The 17,930-nt window shown below is 30.3% G+C and overlaps 1 protein-coding gene and 1 long non-coding RNA gene across 2 annotated transcripts; one reads left to right on the plus strand and one right to left on the minus strand.

The window, feature by feature from the left end:
• Nucleotides 1–11,358: 11,358 nt before the first annotated feature.
• Nucleotides 11,359–11,976, minus strand: LOC146956815 (uncharacterized). Its single transcript, XR_015021196.1, has 2 exons — nt 11,728–11,976; nt 11,359–11,667 (listed from the first exon to the last, which is right to left on the minus strand). It is a non-coding gene; the product is annotated as an uncharacterized LOC146956815 (long non-coding RNA).
• A 2,219-nt stretch (nt 11,977–14,195) lies between these two features.
• LOC146956816 (uncharacterized) lies at nt 14,196–16,763 on the plus strand. Its single transcript, XM_085749741.1, has 2 exons — nt 14,196–14,715; nt 14,842–16,763. Exons 1-2 carry the CDS (start codon nt 14,196–14,198, stop codon nt 16,761–16,763), a joined length of 2,442 nt encoding a protein of 813 aa, XP_085605867.1.
• Nucleotides 16,764–17,930: the final 1,167 nt, after the last annotated feature.

Consider the following 17,930-nt stretch of genomic DNA (forward strand, 5'->3'; position numbering starts at 1 on the left):
ACTCTACTGTGATTCGAAATATATTTTGAAATCATTGTATTACTGAATTATTACTGTACTATATTAAATGCAGTGTACCCATTTTTGAGAAGTCAAGAAACCAAAACATATGCTAAAATTCCATATCTAAGAACTTTAAACAGACCCAAGATAGAAACTCAAAATTATGACACAATCATATAACTAAATACAAGGCAAGGCGCTCCCAGATGCAAGAAAATTACTTCCCAGTCAAAATGTAGTATTAGAAGTAAATGGACAATATGTTGAAATCATATTAATAAATAAATTGAGATGTTTGTGGTGCTGAAAAAGAAAGAGCAAAAACCCTAAATCAAACCAACAACAATTTGTAGACTAGAAATAGAAAGAAAAAAACACTCACCTTCTTTCCCTCTAAGGTTTCGGCAGGGCCGTCCCTAGAGATTAAGAGGCCTAAAGCAAAAAAATTAATGTAGCCATTAAAAATATATTTTTCTAGCAGAATATTTGTATAAAATCAATTTTGCGGAAATCAAAATTTGAATTCATAACCAAGAGTAATTGAGGCCTTTTTAGTAATCAATTATGTTATGCAAATGTCTTTAATTTATTTATCATATAATATAGGCTTAATTGCATGTTTGGTCCCTTATGTTTATTTTAGTTTTCAAGTTGGTCCCTTACGTTTTGAAAGTTTCAAGTTGGTCCCTTACGTTTTAAAAGTTTCAAGTTGGTCCAAAACGTTGCTCATGTTGGAATAAGTTAGTCCCTTATGTTTATTTTAGTTTTCAAGTTGGTCCCTTATGTTTATTTTAGTTTTCAAGTTGGTCCCTTATGTTTTGGACCGACTTGAAAACTAAAATAAACATAAGGGACTAACTTGAAACTTTCAAAACGTAAGGGACCAACTTGAAAACTTTTAAAACGTAAGGGGCCAACTTGAAACTTTCAAAACGTAAGGGACCAACTTGAAAACTAAAATAAACATAAGGGACCAAACATGCAATTAAGCCTATAATATACTTATAACCAAATTAATTTTTTAGAGGCCTTTTTTTCACTGATAATTTTGAGGCCTAAATCCCTTGCTTAGGTTGTTTGACCCTTAGGCCGACCTGGGTTTCGGGGACATCACCATTTGCAATCCGTTGGGCGAGACCTTCAGCAATAGCTGTCTTTCCGAAACCAGGTTCCCCAATAAGACAATTATTTTTCGGAGCGACGACCTAAGATTTGAGTAACACGTTCAATTTGTAGCTGCCTGCCCACAACAGGATCCACTTTTCGCTAGGATTTTAATTTTTAGGATAAAGACAGAGAGAAAATAAGCAAGCTTCAACAGATAATGAGGCATCATCAACAATTTGTCGTTAAGAAAACTTGGATCGTAAGTTACCTCCTCTGCTAGCACCAAATTAAATTAAGATGAAAGCACGTTCCTATATAATAAATATATACGTAAAATGAATAAATGAGAACATAATACTAGCCTGAGTACGAATATTAGATGGATCAGCACCCAAATTTTCAAGAACACGTGCTGCCACACCCTCGCCCTAGCGGAGAAAACCCAATAACAGGTACTCAGATCAAATATAATTATGATCTAGAAATTCCATAATGTAAGCTAAAATTTCAGCAAGCACAAACAAAGTATTGAACGTGAATACAGGTTTTTAACTACACTCAAAATAAAAGACGGAGCGAAAAGGCGGGCCAAAAAATGAACTAATAGCAATTCATAGATAAACTAGTTTGGACACCCGTGCCAAGCACGGGCTAGAATTTCGCCATAATTGAGAGAAATAATATTGTGATGTATCAAGTGTCAATTAAAGACGAACCTTGAATAACAGAGTGAAAGTCCATCAACAAATAAGTGAAAAAATTCATATGCTCAAGCCTTAAAATTTTGGATGAAAATGTGAGGTTATCACTTGTGTGGTTTCTCTTTCTTTAATGTGTTGATCCACACCAGTGTTGGCTTCTACAAAAGGTCTAATGATGGTATCATATCCCGAGTCAACATTGTAGGGGAGCGGGAGTGGGTCTTAGTGGTGGATCATGTACATAGATAGTAGATGTTGAAGAAACATATAAATGAGATGACACATATACCTAATGTCTTAAGGCTTTGGTGGGAGATGTAATATCAATCTCATTTGGGTGGTTGTTCTTAGTCTAATGTGATGATACATCACAATGCAGGCTCCCACGAAAGTTCTAACATTATGATTATTTGTTTGTTTGTCATTTGTTTATATTTTTATCTTAAATTTTAATTTTTGAATGTCATTCGCTTTCATGTAGTTTTTTATTCGACCTTTATTATTTTAAATTTAACCTACTTTTTTTTTTGACAAAATTTCTACACTTTTGTTGTTTGGTGGGATGTGAGGGTGTTCAAAACCGAACCAATCCAATAGAAAAACCGCAAACTGAACCAACCCAAACCGAAACCGCAAAAAACCGCATTTGGTTCGGATGTATTTGGATCATTTTTCTACTCAACCGTATGGTTTGGTTTGGTTTGCGGTTTTTATCTTACCAACCAAACCAATTCAAATCAAACCGCAACATATGAAAAACACTAATTAAATATATGTTACCTAAACCAATACTCAAATAAACTCAATGGACAAATTTATAAAATGACATATATTTTCTCTTGTTAAGTTAATTCTTTGCTTTTTATTTCAAAAATGTATTTATGTCCTATTTGAACTTTTAAAAAACGATAAAATCTTCGTTTTTTTTATTTCTTACAAAATAAGATTACTTTTGTCCACATTTTTAATTTGATTTATGCAGTTGTGAACATTGTTGAATAAAATAAAATTGTAATGTTAGATGAAATTTAAAACATTGTTGGTAACATTAACGAAAATATGTTGCGTTTTAACTTTTTAACTTGATTTTAATATCGGAAAAAAAAAATTGAATTGTCTCGAAAAAACCGCACCAGCCGATCCAACCCAAACCGCATTGATTTGGTTTGGTTTGGTTCGGATTGTATTTTAGAAGTCAACCGAACCAAACCAAACCGCATGCATTTTTATCTTGCGGTTCGGATGACTTTTAGCCTCAAAACGGAACCAAACCGCACCGCGAACACCATGTGACAATGAAATTTTTTTGATGTGTTCTGATGTGTTTATCAAATACATGTTTGTTAGACATTTTTAATTGATGTGACATTTTTATAAAATACATGTTTATAAAACACACTTATTAGTTTTTTTCCCTTATCATTTCTCTCATGCTCAAATTCCTTTTTCATCTTCTTTCTTTTTCTAATTTGTTGTCTCTCATCTCGTGAAAGAAATGAACAAAAATGTATCTCTATGAAACCACTACTAACCCATATTTTCTACAATATTGTGTCTCTCGCCTTATTTGACTATTTCACCAGATCATACACACATAAAGTCTCACAGTTACAGAGTGATGTATGTTAATGTGCCATGTGTGAAACTACAATCAACCCATAATTTTTACTATATTGTTTCTTCGTCTCAACTTATTTGGCTATTTCACCAAATCACAGACGCAGAGTGTCTCAAATTTAAAAGAGATATGTTAATGTGTCAATTATGACTATGTTAATGTGTCAATTATGGTTTACATTTCCACATATGATCCAAGAATAGGTGTTGATAAATATGTAAGTGAAGTGACCAATATACATAATGTTGTAGTGTTTTGGATGATGATTTGGCGTCAATTTCACTAATGAGCAATCCAACCCGTGATGATTACCTTCACGATTACTATTATCTTTTTGATATAAGAATAATAATACATAATAAAAGAGAGTAAAGATCTATTTTAGCCCATAAAAAAACTGGGCTATCCAATTTAATCCCAAACACAAAAACTTTATTCAATTATAAAAAGTAATTGGAACTTTTGTCAAAACAAAAACAAAAAATGAACAGTTAAGTCTTTAAAGTTGTGAAAATATAATTATGATTAGTTGAGTAACTAATGAAATCATAATTATATTTTAAAAAATTAATGTTACATTAATAATGAATAGTTTTCGGTCGAAACTGTTTGACAAAATAGAAAGCTTCCAATCGAAATGGAATTTTTTTTTTAACATCACTAATGTAATATTATTTAAGCTATCAATATTTAAGATTCAAATTATAGAATAACAAAAAGCCAATACAATTATTGGTAAACAAATTTACTAAATCATATAGAAACTTTAGACAGGGACACCTACCACCTACCCTAAATTTTTGCTAGCAAAAAACAAAATCATATAAAAAAAAATTGATTTCACGTGAGAGAAATCAATTTCAATAATGTTAACTAATTTTATATTCACTTTTTAAAATAATATTAATATTTCAAAATTATTTTAAAGCAAATTATAATTATGAGATATTATTACCTGACAAAAAAATTGAAAAATTATTAAAATTATATAAAATAGTATATTTTTAAAGGAATGCGAATAATTATGCTAAACTTTTTTACACTTATTTAACGTCTTATTTTATCTTTATATCTGTCTTTTTGTAAATCACCAACTTATCAATATCTATCACTTCACTCTTTATTTCTTTCTCTCTTTAGTGGTTGGTTGAGGTTTGGGTCTCCAATAATCATTTTCGTTTAATATATTGTGCAAGTGTAAAGCAAAAAGGAAAAATAATCAAGAGAAAAAAGAAGGTAAAAATAAATGAAAATTCTACTTCAATTGAAAATTGAACCCACCAACATAGTCAAATTTACAACATACATTTCTATGTAAGAAAATAAAAAAGTGGCTCGTCAATAGGCTGCTTGTTGTGTGTTTTAAATTAGTTTTGAGGCAACAACCCATCGATTTAAAATTAAAATTACATGCAGTTTAGATCGTTTTGTGTAGATTTTGTGTGGTTTTCTGTTTTTTTATCACATGTGTGGTTTTATTCTAGATTGGTTTGGATTTGAGTACCCCATAACTCGTCATTAGTGAAACAATCTGTGGAATTTGAGTACCCATAGCTCTGTTTGGACTTGAGTACCCATAGCTCGTCATTAAAAGAATGAAATTTCACTAAGAGAAACAATTCGAGAATGAACACACCCATCATGATCAAGTTTAATTCAAATCATTTTTTATTAACCTTTTTTTCTTTTATAATAGGTGAACAATACAAACCAAAGGTGAACAATACAAACCACACTCTATGATTCTGTCAACGAATTAATCTCGTAAATTAAACCAATTTTTGGTTTTGGAGCCTTTGAAAAAAATGAGAAAAAAAAATGAAAATTGTTGAAACACAAAAAAATAGAAAATTTTGAAAGAACTTTGAATTTTTTGACTGAATGTCAAAGAAGTGGTGTGAGGTATGGTTAAATGGAAACCAATATTTATAGAAAAACAATTCAAGCAAATCACCACTATTAATGTAAAGATGAAAAAATTAAGTATAATTTTTAATTTATTACTTCTTGTGCAAAATAAATATAAATATAAAATAGTATCAAGAATTTTTCAAGACACATGTGGCAAGTTTTAATTGCATGATTTATTTGTCCACTTCCTATTTTTCAGCCACACCTCCTTGAATTGTGGCAAATAGTGCATTGTGATTGGTTGCTTTTTATTCTTGAAGAATTCTTGATGTTTTTTTTCTAGAGATATAGCATTGCTCATATAAAAATGCGTAAGTAATGACAACATTTTAAGAAAGTATATGAGTAAATTAAAATTAATTAAGTTCATTTTAATATCCTTCAAAAAAAGTTCATTCTTATCACTTCCTTTGGAAAAAAAAATTATTTTTATCAAAATTGTTTTAACTTTTTTTTTCGATGAATAATATGTGACTTTTTTTTAAGCACTAAACATTTTTTTTAACAAATTGAAGCACTAAATAATATGAAATTAATTAGCGCCTTTTATGGTTCATGATTCCTTCACCGGGTTGATCTCAGAGATGTTATCAGACAATCTCGGAGCCATTGCAACACTTCCTTTTGTTAATACCAACAACAATATGTGAAAAAGAAAGAAAATGGCATATAAAATGATCAAATGAAACATGGACTTTTTATAGGCGGTAACTACTAAATTAATTATTATGTGAAGAAACTAAAAGAATAAACAAAAAATAAAAAGTCTGTTGCAATTCGATTGGCCGCCAAAGTAAAATGGACACTTGTCATACAACAATTGGATCGGCCAACAAAATAATACGTCAATTATATAAAAAAACGGATGGACCTATATACGTTAATACGTTAATGTAGCATTTGATTGCAAATTAACTATTAATTAACTATTTCCTTTTATACATTGTACTACTACTACAACCTCATATTAATTAACTATTTCCAATCAAGAATACATATTCCTTTTATACATGGTACTAAAACCTCTCTCTAAAAAAAATGGTACTACAACCTCATACTACAAAAAAAAAAAGTTACTATTTCCATTCATTTGACCAACTTAATTATGCCTTGAGTGCGGCAATACCATGATGGTGTACAAAATAACGGAAATAAAATAAAAAATAAGTTACTATATTGATCATTTGTTGACCAAATTAATTATGACTTGATTACCGCAATACCATGATGGTGTACAAAAAACGGAAATAAAAATAAAAATATGATAAAAACAAAAAAACATTTTTTGGTTAAAAAAAAAATTGGAGTCCAAAGAGTGTAATTGCTAAAAAATAAAATGACACCACTAATTGCTATTTTTTTCTGATTCAAAATAGTGTATCCGTAGATGATATTTATCTCTTCTTCTCCAAGAAAAATTAGAAAATTATTTCTTTTAAGATAGGTAGGATATTAAAATATGGTTGAAAATTTAGTAGAAAAAGAAACTAATTTATTTGTCAGTTTGGTTTACAACTTAAAAACGATTTTTCCTATATTTTCGGAGATTAAAAAAATTCACAAAGATAATACAATAATTAAGTTATTTCCGAGTAATTATAAAAAACATCGGCTAACTAATATGTAAAATTTTAGAGTCAAAATTAGAGTGGAAAAGAAATAAAAACTTTAGTTTGGTCTGATCACATGTAAAGGTGGTTTTTTCTTTTTGTTCTAATCTTTTATAATAATTTAGTTTACGGTGATAAAGCAATAAAGTTCGATTTAAACGTTTAAATAAATGGAATGAATGTAATATAACCAAAATGTAATTAAGGCAACTTTCTTGATCAAAGGTAAAATGCATTGCAACAATTTATGTGTGAGAAGCATTAAATGCTAGAAGAAACATGAGACGCCACATGTACTATTGCCCGTAGAAGTAAGCTTTTGTATTATATAAAGATATTCAGTATATAATTTCAAGTAGCAATGAAACAAACAAATTAAATAACATACTTTTCCTTTTTTTTTCCTCTAAAAATAAAATAGACCAAAAAATTGCCATCAACGTTCCTCATAAAATGAAGGCCTATAATTATGGGAAAATCTCATTTAAAGAAATAATCTCATTAAAAGAATACACCATGCTTTTTTAGATAGACGAAATGACAATAGCCATTAGAAACTCAAACACGTATTTGGAGGAGTCAGAGTTTAAACCTTGATCGCATTATTCCCTAACAATTTCAACATTTTTGCTAGTTAAGTTAAGACTTGTGGACTATACGGTGGTTTTTTTATTTGACAAAAGGAATAGATTTTTTTGTCAAAAAAAAGAACATTTTTTCTTGATGTAAAATAAAAAAGAACATATTCATATATGATACATACATCCTTGATCAATTAATGATCTTTTGAAAATAAACATGCCATGTGTACTTTAATTTTTTTGCAAGGAAAATGTTTATTAGATAAAGATATCAATTTTGATTATATTTACAAATGAACTATAGATTAACTTAATGCGTGCAAAGAAATCCAATGTTAAAGCAATTCAAATGTAGATATGAAATTGTTTATTTCATTAATGTAGGTATTCAATGGCAGAGATGTCATTGACATTAAGTTTATTTGAGGGGAATTGGATTCGGTTTTCTTAAGTAAGGTTTGAACCTAGTGAATGAAAAAAAAAAAAAAAACTATGAAGGCTTCACTAAATGTAGTTCACACCAATAATATGATTAAAATTGAAAGATACCTTAAAAGCATATACAAAGGAACTCCCCCACTTAGATCTCTACATATGTCACACACTAATAACATTTCTTTTTCCCTTCTTTCATTCACTTAATAATGTATTTCTCAATAATAACTAATGATATGACTATTCCTATCTATAATCTTGTATCATATTCTCACAAAAATAACATTCCTTCTTTCCTTCTTTTCTAAGATGCTTCAAGGAGTATATTTGGTTTATCACCTGTATCCAACATTCCTACAAAAAAAAAAAAAATCACTAAATTTAATCAATGAATGCAACAAAATGACAAAAACCACAATTTATTAAGAAATTATGAACCAACAACATCTAGTGCATCATTTAGATGTGATTCAAAAATAATTAAAGGAACACTTGAGGGAGATGATATTTTTTATAATAAAGCTAAAAAAAACGTAAGTCAAAATGAAAAAACAGATAAGGGTTGGAATGCAAATGCAAGAGAGATACTCATAGAAGTGCAAAACATGTGTAGTTCCGGCTTAAATCAATGGAAGACAATAACCAAATAAAATAAGAGAATTGAAAGAAATAAAACGACAATGAAACAAAGAGAGAAAAAAATAGAATTTTAGAGAAAACTTCCAATAATATGAATTATGGATCGAAAGTGTGTTGTGAAAAGTGTGAGAACTAAAACCAATATTTATAGTAAAAAACATCAAAATTAAAATAATCATTCCCTTGATTCATCATGATAAAGTGAAAAATAATATCGTACTTTAATGTTCATCAATTCATACATATGAAATTAGAAACAAAATTACCAAATTTCAAACCCATGATTTTCTCTTATTGATACTATTTATTTGACATTTACACACTTTTTTTTAGAGGGACATCTACACATCTTATTTTTTTTATCAAACACATATATGTATTTTTTTATTTAAATCCAAACGTGTAACAAAAATAAATAGGCTAATTGTATAAATAAAATATTATTGGAAGCAATGTGAAAATAAAAAATATGACAAAATAACATCAAATTGTTGCAATATGATTGGTTTAAAAAAAGACATTGACACATGTCAATGTATTATTGGAGGAATATTTACAAATGACATGAATTAATTTTAATAATTTTTTAATTATTTCCGTCAATTCATCACTACAACTCGGTTATGGAAATTCCCTCAAAAAAAAAAAACTCGGTTATGGAAATATCATTATAGGCTTAGGATTTTCTCACCAGTTAAGGCTAATTACACGTGAATCAAGCATACCATTGAATTCTAACTTTTTCCTTAAAAAAATACCATTGAATTCTAACTTTTTTCCTTAAAAAAAACAATGAATTGTGCGCATTTTTTTTGTTTTTTCTATCTATGAATCCTTACAATTCGGTTATGGAAATACAATTTGAGGCATAGAATTTCCACCGCAATTAAGGCAAATAAAACATATCAATGAATTCCAAATAACTTTTTGTTTTTTTTCAATGCATCCTTAGTAGTTAAGGCAAATAAACATCCCTTAAATTTTTTTTTATTGTGACTATCAAATATCGTGGCGTCAAATTATAAGCTCGAACACTAAAAATTTTAAACAATGAAGCAACAATTTTATTTTATAAATACTAAAATTTTCCAATAACAAAACAACAATTTTTAAAGTCGATTATAATTGTCAATAGAATTTTTAATTGATTAGTCACAATAAGGACACAATGTTTACTGAAAATAAAAATCAAGAAACTCATTACCCTTTGGTTGCCAAAATTTTCGGTTAGCTCATCAGAGTAATTTCATATGTAAATTTTCGGTTGCAATCCTGATACATTAAATACTCCTCCAAATTTTAGCACATAACATTTTGGTGTGTATATGAAAGAAAATATTAAATACACCTTTCAATATAAAGTTGTCACGTGTACTATCAAAATAAAATAGGGGAAATGTTTATAATAGAGATAGAGATAGAGATTGTCTCACAATTCACAATATTATTATTATTATTAAAGTAAAACAATATTCATATTTTTAGCACAGAGATAAATATCAGCGTGGGTTAACCTTTTATTTTCAACGATATTTTTTATTTATTCTGCACGTATTTTCATGTTATAATTGAAATATCATATTATATAAAACAATCTCGTTAAAATTTCATTCCTTAATACCAACTATAAAATATATGATAACTAAACACTACATTACACGATTATACAAATAATATAATAATACAATATCATTGGTCTTTCAAAAAAAAAACATTGAATTGTATCATTTCCATAAAAAAAAAACATATAATAACACAATATAATTGGTCTTCCAAAAAAAAAAACATTGAATTATAACATTTCCATAAATAAAACATTAGAATAGAAGAAGATTAGAGCGTCACATGTCGTTAGTTGAATGAAACTTTAAAACCTTTAAAAATGGTGACACTTGTCAAGAAAAGAAGAGAAGAGGCCTTGAAATAGATGGTAAATTTATATTATATAGATTTAAACTCATTTTGAATGTATTTAATTCAAATTGTTCAACCATTATCAATCAAAGCAACAATCAAGTCATGTTTGGAATTAATCATACAAATAAGGAAAATGCTAGATATCAAGAATGGATTTTCTTGATGAATTCAAGAATGACATGGCAGAATAATCACTCTTAGATTTTAATCTTATTTATTAAAGTTTCATAAAAAAAATATATATAACACCCACCACCCCATGATTTCCGGCCAGGCTGAGATTTTATTGGCTAACATTAATTTCGGGACAATTTCTTGATAAAATCTTTCTTGATAAATAGCATTGCTCTACAAATAATATGTCATGAGCACAATTTTGGGAAATATGTCATGAGCACAATTTTGGGAAAACAAAGTATAATTGATTTGATATGCAAAACGACATATAAAGGTATGTTATCGTTTACTAAGTTGGCGAGCTTCCTCTCCAACGAGAGCTTTAAAACACTCTTGGCACGCGGAGTAAACTGAATCTCAACCGTAACAAAACCACCACACCTTCCAACTATCTTTTCCACTTCCACACGTGCATCTTTCTAGTTAATTCCCATACGCTTTAGAACCTTAGAAGAAATACTAGTGCCTTCACCAATAAGACCGAACAGCCAATAGACCGGGGACGTTAATCGACTCCCTCAAAACCCCCAGACACGATTCCTGTGTACATTGTGCACCCTTTTTGGTGGAACGGAGGATATAGAACCGAGAACTGTCGAGAATAATATGTTAAATGATCGTTGGACAAGTATAACATGTAGTCAAAGTAGGGAAGTGCATGGGAAATATCAATTCATGTAAATTAAATTCTAATTAAAATATCATAATTTAATATTGTTCTGAATTGGATTATAGCCCATCTTAACTAGACTTATGCCCTAGAAGAACCAATAGTCATGCAATTGCTTCCAACAACAAGGCAATTACACCCAATGCAATAAACACCACAATGTAAGTTGACTATCATTTCTATCCAGGATTCAAGATGGCCAAGCCTTTGAATGTGTTGATAATTCCATTGACAATTATAGTGTATCCAAAAATACGGTGAATCATTCTGGTTGGAAGTGTTTAGAAGATCTGGAGACCTTCAGCAGTTGTGTCTGAAGGTAACATTTAGATCTACATCGGCGATGAGATCTGGAGACCTTCAGCAGTTGTGTCCGAAGGTAACATTTCGATCTACATCGGTGATGAGATGGAGTGATTTGTTGTGTGTATGTCGCTTATGAATCATCCAATTTTCATCGAATATGGTTACGAACAGAGGTATGATTCTTCTATTTTTGTGTATCATAATTGGGGAAGTCGTTGAAAGCACTGGTTGTCGAATAATTGGGATCCAGGTGTATCATTCTTCTATTTTTGTTGAATAAATTAGGCTTAAATAGGTAATTAGTCCCTGCACTTTCACCCATTTTTGGTATTGGTCCTTGCACTTTTTTTTGTTTGGGTTTTGTCCCTACACTCTGTAAAAAAGTTGGTATTAGTCTTTCTGTTTGTTCACAGTTAAAAAAAAAATTCAAAACTAACAGAGTGCCACGTGGTCCAATTATTTTATCCCACCCATTTTTCAATTAGTATTTTTTTTTTCTTTTTTTGTGTGAATATTTTTCAAATTAGTGGACCCGTTTGGATTAGTTTATTTTAGAGCTTATACAAAACAACTTATGCAAATAAATACGTTTCTATGTATTATTTATAAGTTTGTTAAGGTATTTTATGAAAAACCGTTTATGAAGATACAATTTTCGTTAGTGAGAGCATATAAATTAAAATAAAAACTTATTTATTTACATAAGCTATTTTTCATAAGCTTAAAATAAGCTCAATCCAAACGGGGCCAAATCTTTAAGAATGTTGAATAAATTATGCACATAATTCTCTCAAAATAAAGGTTTGTAATATGATTGGAAATGCAACATTATCATGTTTGTTTCAAGTTTTGAAAATTTGTTCAATGTTATATTCCCCAATAATGTTACTTACACATGATTTCTTTTACTGTTATTCTCATGCTTAAAGGATGGGAATCTAACATTCCCATGGGAATAAAACTCAACTTGTTATAAATTCTCGGGTTAATAGGTCTTTACCTCCCTGTAATATAGGTTCATTTTTGGTTTTCCCCCTGTAATTTTTTATTTTTATTTACCCCCTGTAAAAAAAATTATTTTGATTTACCCCCCTAATAGGTCAAACAAAAACGAAAATTTCTTGAAATAAAAATAAAATTGGCTTTTGTTTGGCCTATTAGGGGGGTAAATCAAAACAATTTTTTTACAGGGGGTAAATCAAAAAAAAAATACTGGGGGAAAACCGGAAATGACCTATATTACAGGGGGTAAAGACCTCTTAATCCTAAATTCTCACTACCACTAACATTTATTTCCATTTTTATTTTTTAATTAATTAATTTCTAAAGCATTCCAATGAAATCTAAATTTTTAACAAACACATGAGTAGTAATGTTGTTATTCCTTGGAATATTATTCCTAGGAATGTCATTCCAAGGAATGTAATTTCATGCCTTGCAACATACACACCCTAAAATAGAGATCAAGTAAACTTATTAGTTGTTACGATTGTTGTAATTTGATGTTGGTAGCAGAGAATTGCGTCACGAACTTGACAACAATGAACTGAGTCACGTATGCTTGCAAATCTAAGGTGTGACGCAGTCCCTATCCTCAAGATTTACCCGCATCATAAACGCAAATCACAAGGATACAATAGGCTCTTCGCATGTATAAATCATACCTAAGGTAACAAAAAAACAAAATGATTTTGTAATAGGCAGATGAGCAGGGCCGGACCCTGGGGGGGTGCAAGCAGCGCTTAGCACCGGGCCTCCCCAGGGTATGGGCCTCAAAAAAAAATTATAGCCCAGTACCCCCCACTAAAAAAAAAATACTCTTTCTCTGATACATGCCAACAACGCGCGTTCCATTCCTCTCACCATCAGTGTTTCGTTTTTCTTCTTCCTTCATGGTTCAAACGCGACTCCCGACTACTCAAATGTTTCCTCCGACTGCATCTCTCAACCACTTCGATTTCTGACCATACCATCATCATCATCGACCATCCTATTGACGTTTTCCAAATCAACACTGACATTGTTACTCTGTTAGGTAAATAACCTCTCTTTCGTTGATTTCTTTTACTTCCTTTCATGGAATTGGCTGATTTTTGTTGAATGTTAAAATTGCTAAATGCTGGAATAGAGATTGATAGAGATTAATTTTATGAGTTTTTCAAATTGCTAAATTGGCTAGATTATGGTTTAATTTTATGAATTTTATGAGGCTGACGAGTTCAAATAGAGATTAACATGTATAATTTTATAAGTTATACAAGTTCAAATAGAGATTAACGTTTTCCCCTTTCCAAAACAACACTGACACTGTTCTGTTTCTAATTTTATAAGTTTTTGGTTATTCTCTGTTTTAACATGTATAATATTAATTGATAATGTTGCTAATTACTAATTATGTCTTTATTTTATTTTATGGTTCAACCTCAACATTGTATGTCAAATATGGTTCAACTTCGACATTGCTGAATTGCTCAAGAACAGTCAAGAATTTCAGGTTTTATACTTTTTCAATCTTCCTCTATGCCTCCTAAATTTCCACCTAAGATTAGAAAGTTTGAGTCTGGTGCTGAGAAGCGTAGGAAAAAGAAAAAAGAAGATGAGTTAATTGAATCTCAAACAGGAGCTCTTGATAAATTTATTGTAAAAGAAACACAAATTCCTATTGATGATAGTTCTATTCCTATTGATGATAATGCCATTCCTATTGATGATAATGTTGATGCTATTCCCATTGATGTTATTCATGTTGATAATGTTGATGCTATTCCTATTGACGACAATGTTGGTATGGATATTGATGTTGAAAATCTGAATGATAATGAAGATGATAATCAAAATGTTGATGATGTTAATGACATTCACATTAGTGTAGATATATTTGATCCTAGAAATTGGGATTCTCTCGAGTCTAAAATGATTGAGTTGGTAGCTACAAAATGCCCTAAAAGAGACTTAAAAATTGTGACGGGTCCTAGAGATAAATATTCTAGACGCTTTACGGCTAATTTTTATACTAGAACTTTATCAAATGGAGAGAAGTGTGATAGAGATTGGCTTGTTTATTCAAAAGAGCTTGATAGATTATTTTGTTTTTGTTGTAAAGTTTTCAAAAGAGGGATTAGTAGAAGTCAATTAGCAAACGAGGGTTTTAGTGATTGGTGTCATGTTCGTGATAGACTTAAAGAGCATGAGACAAGCTTGGATCACATTAAGAGCATGACTACTTGGTATGAGTTACGTCAAAGGATGAATAGTTTTCAAACTATTGATAAAATAACTCAAAGATTGATTGAGCAAGAAAGGGATCATTGGAAAGGTGTTTTAAAAAGAATTATTGCAATAGTGAAATTTCTTGCTAAGCATAATTTGGCCTTCCGTGGTTCCGTAGAAAAATTAGATGAAGATAACAACGTGAACTTTTTGGGCTTAATTGATATGTTAAATGAATTTGATCCATGTGTCCAAGAACATGTTAGACGTATTACAGATGATAATCTTCAGGATAAATGTCTTGGGCCTAAAATCCAAAATGAGTTAATACTTTTGCTTGCTTCTAGAATTAAAAATCAAATCATTGAAAAAATCAAGCAAACAAAGTATTTCTCAGTGATACTTGATTGTACTCCTGATATTAGTCACCAAGAACAAATGTCTCTGATAATACGATATGTGGATGTTTCTTCAAATTCTGTTAGCATTGAGGAGTCTTTTTTAGGATTTTTGAATGTGAATGATACAACTGGGCAAGGGCTTTTTGATGTTTTACAAGATGAATTGAAAAATCTTGATCTTGACATCCTTGATGTGCGAGGACAAGGTTATGATAATGGGTCAAATATGAAAGGAAAACATCAAGGTGTACAAAAGAGGTTTTTAGATATAAATCCAAGAGCCTTTTATACTCCTTGTAGTTGTCATAGTATTAACTTGACATTGTGTGATATGGCTAACACATTTGGTAAAGCTAAAGATTTTTTTAGAGTTGTTCAACGCATTTATACTATTTTTGCCAACTCTACTAAGAGATGGAAAATTTTGAAAGATAATTTAAAAGGGTTGACTCCAAAATCATTGTCATCCACTCGTTGGGAGAGTCATATAGAAAGTGTCAAAGCTATAAGAGCAGCAATGTCAGATTTTATTGAAGCTTTACTTGAAGTGTCAGAAAAAGATCTTGATTCTAAAATAAGAAGTGAAGCTAAATCCTTAGCAACACATGAACTTGGTGATTTTGAGTTTATAGTATCTATAATTATATGGTTTAACATATTATCAGCAATTAATTTGGTTAGCAAGCTCTTACAGTCAGATGATATGCTTATTGATGTTGCTATGTCAAAAATAAAAGAGTTGATTTCTTTTTTTAAGAAATATAGAGAAAGTGGTTTTAAGAAGGCCTTGGATGATGCTACAGAAGTTGCTATTGAATTGAATATTGACCCAGTATTTCCTCAAAGGCGCATAATTCGAAGAAAAAGGCAGTTTGATGAGGATTTGAATACCCCGTCGGTTGAGCAATCTGAAGAAGAATCTTTTAGGTTTAATTACTTTCTTTGCCTTGTTGATCAAGCTGTTGTATCTCTTAATAAGAGATTTGAACAATTCCAACAATATGAAGCTATTTTTGGTTTTTTGTTGACTTCTGACAAGTTTAAATCATTGGATAATGCGACTTTGGAGTCTTGTTGTAGTAATTTTGAGCAAGCATTGAAACATAATGAGAATTCTGATATTGATGGGAGAGAACTATATCTGGAGTTAAGGTCACTAAGGGATATCTTGCCTGAAGAAGAAATGCGACCTATTGAGATTTTACGATTTTTGAAAGGCGCGAGTTGTTTTTCTAATACAATTGTTGCATATAGAATTTTATTGACAATTCCCGTGACAGTTGCCTCCGCAGAAAGAAGTTTTTCAAAGTTGAAGTTGTTGAAGTCTTATCTGAGGTCTACCATGCTACAAGAAAGACTTAATGGCTTAGCAATGATAGCAATTGAAAGTGCTATGTTGCGAAATATACAATACGAAGAGTTGATTGATCAATTTGCTTCAGTAAATGCGAGTAAGAAGACTCGTTTTAGTGCCTAGAAGGTTGATAAAGGTATTCTTCTTAACTTGTATTTTTTTATTATTTATTAGAATATGGATATAATTTCTTATGTTTACGGATTTCATTTCAATTTAAATAGGAATGGTAATTTCGTTTTGGTGTGAATGAAGACTCGTTTTGCTGTCAGCTTTGTGGACGCATGGCTTTTGGTGGTTCTGTGCAGGTTTCCACTTTCCTTTTTTGTTGTTTTGTTTTAGGCCTATTAGAATTGAGTCCTCTTACTTTTGTTGTTAGGTGGGTGTTTTTTTGGGAGGGTGGTTTGAGGTTCCTCATGTATATGGTAGTGATTTTCACCTTTGGGTGTACCGCATATATACGGCACCTTGTATTTATCTTTTAAAAAATTTAAATAGAACATTGTTCTTTTAAAAAAAAAATACATCTTTATTTTGTTACGGGTCTCATTTCACTTCCAGCACCGAGCCTCCAGATTCGTAGGAACGGCCCTGCAGATGAGAGACCATGAAAAATTGGAAGAGATAAATATGTTTTTTTAATAAATGAATATGTTTTCTTTTGTTGGGGAGAAAATCTTATGTGGACTAGGACCAAGAATTTTGGTTTGGTCACACACACAAGATTTTCTCCTTCTCTCTCTTCTCTTATCTCTTCTACATTTTCTCTCTCTTCTCTCTCTTCTCTCTTCTCTCTTTGTGTGTGATCAAACCAAAATTCTTGGTCTTGGTCCACACAAGTGTTTCTCTTTGTTGTGTGTTTGTATTTTTTTTTAGTAAAAAGAGTGTGCCACTCATCTTTTTTATGTGCGTGAAAAGTAAGTCTTATGTCAGGAATTTGTGAATCTGTTTGTTGTTCCTGATAATGAGGAAGAATAAGTCACAATAATTGTTCTTATAATAATAGCTAGGGAGAAATTCTTGGGTGCAAACAAATGCAACACAACATCATTTGCTAACAACCAATAAAAAAAACTTATTTATAAAATAAGTAAGAAAAATAAATAAATAAACATATGCTCCCTTTAAAACCCAAGGATTTTTCATATATATATATATATATATATATATATATATATTATCATTTTGTAAAATAAAAATAAACACATGACGGATCACATGACACATCTAAAAGTAACCGAGTAGAACTGTCTCATAACTATTTTCCTATATTAATGCTAATATTTTATT

This window comes from Medicago sativa, chromosome 1 (assembly GCF_051527215.1).
Source record: "Medicago sativa cultivar Bolivia chromosome 1, Bolivia_mono, whole genome shotgun sequence".
In the NCBI taxonomy this organism is placed as follows: Eukaryota; Viridiplantae; Streptophyta; class Magnoliopsida; order Fabales; family Fabaceae; genus Medicago; species Medicago sativa.

Bases quoted from the DNA above. Each gene is read 5' to 3' on its own strand.
- LOC146956816 (XM_085749741.1), top strand. From the start codon at position 14,196: ATGCCTCCTAAATTTCCACCTAAGATTAGAAAGTTTGAGTCTGGTGCT. The intron at 14,716-14,841 runs GTGATAGAGATT...ATTGGTGTCATG, and splicing joins TTTATCAAATGGAGAGAAGT to TTCGTGATAGACTTAAAGAG.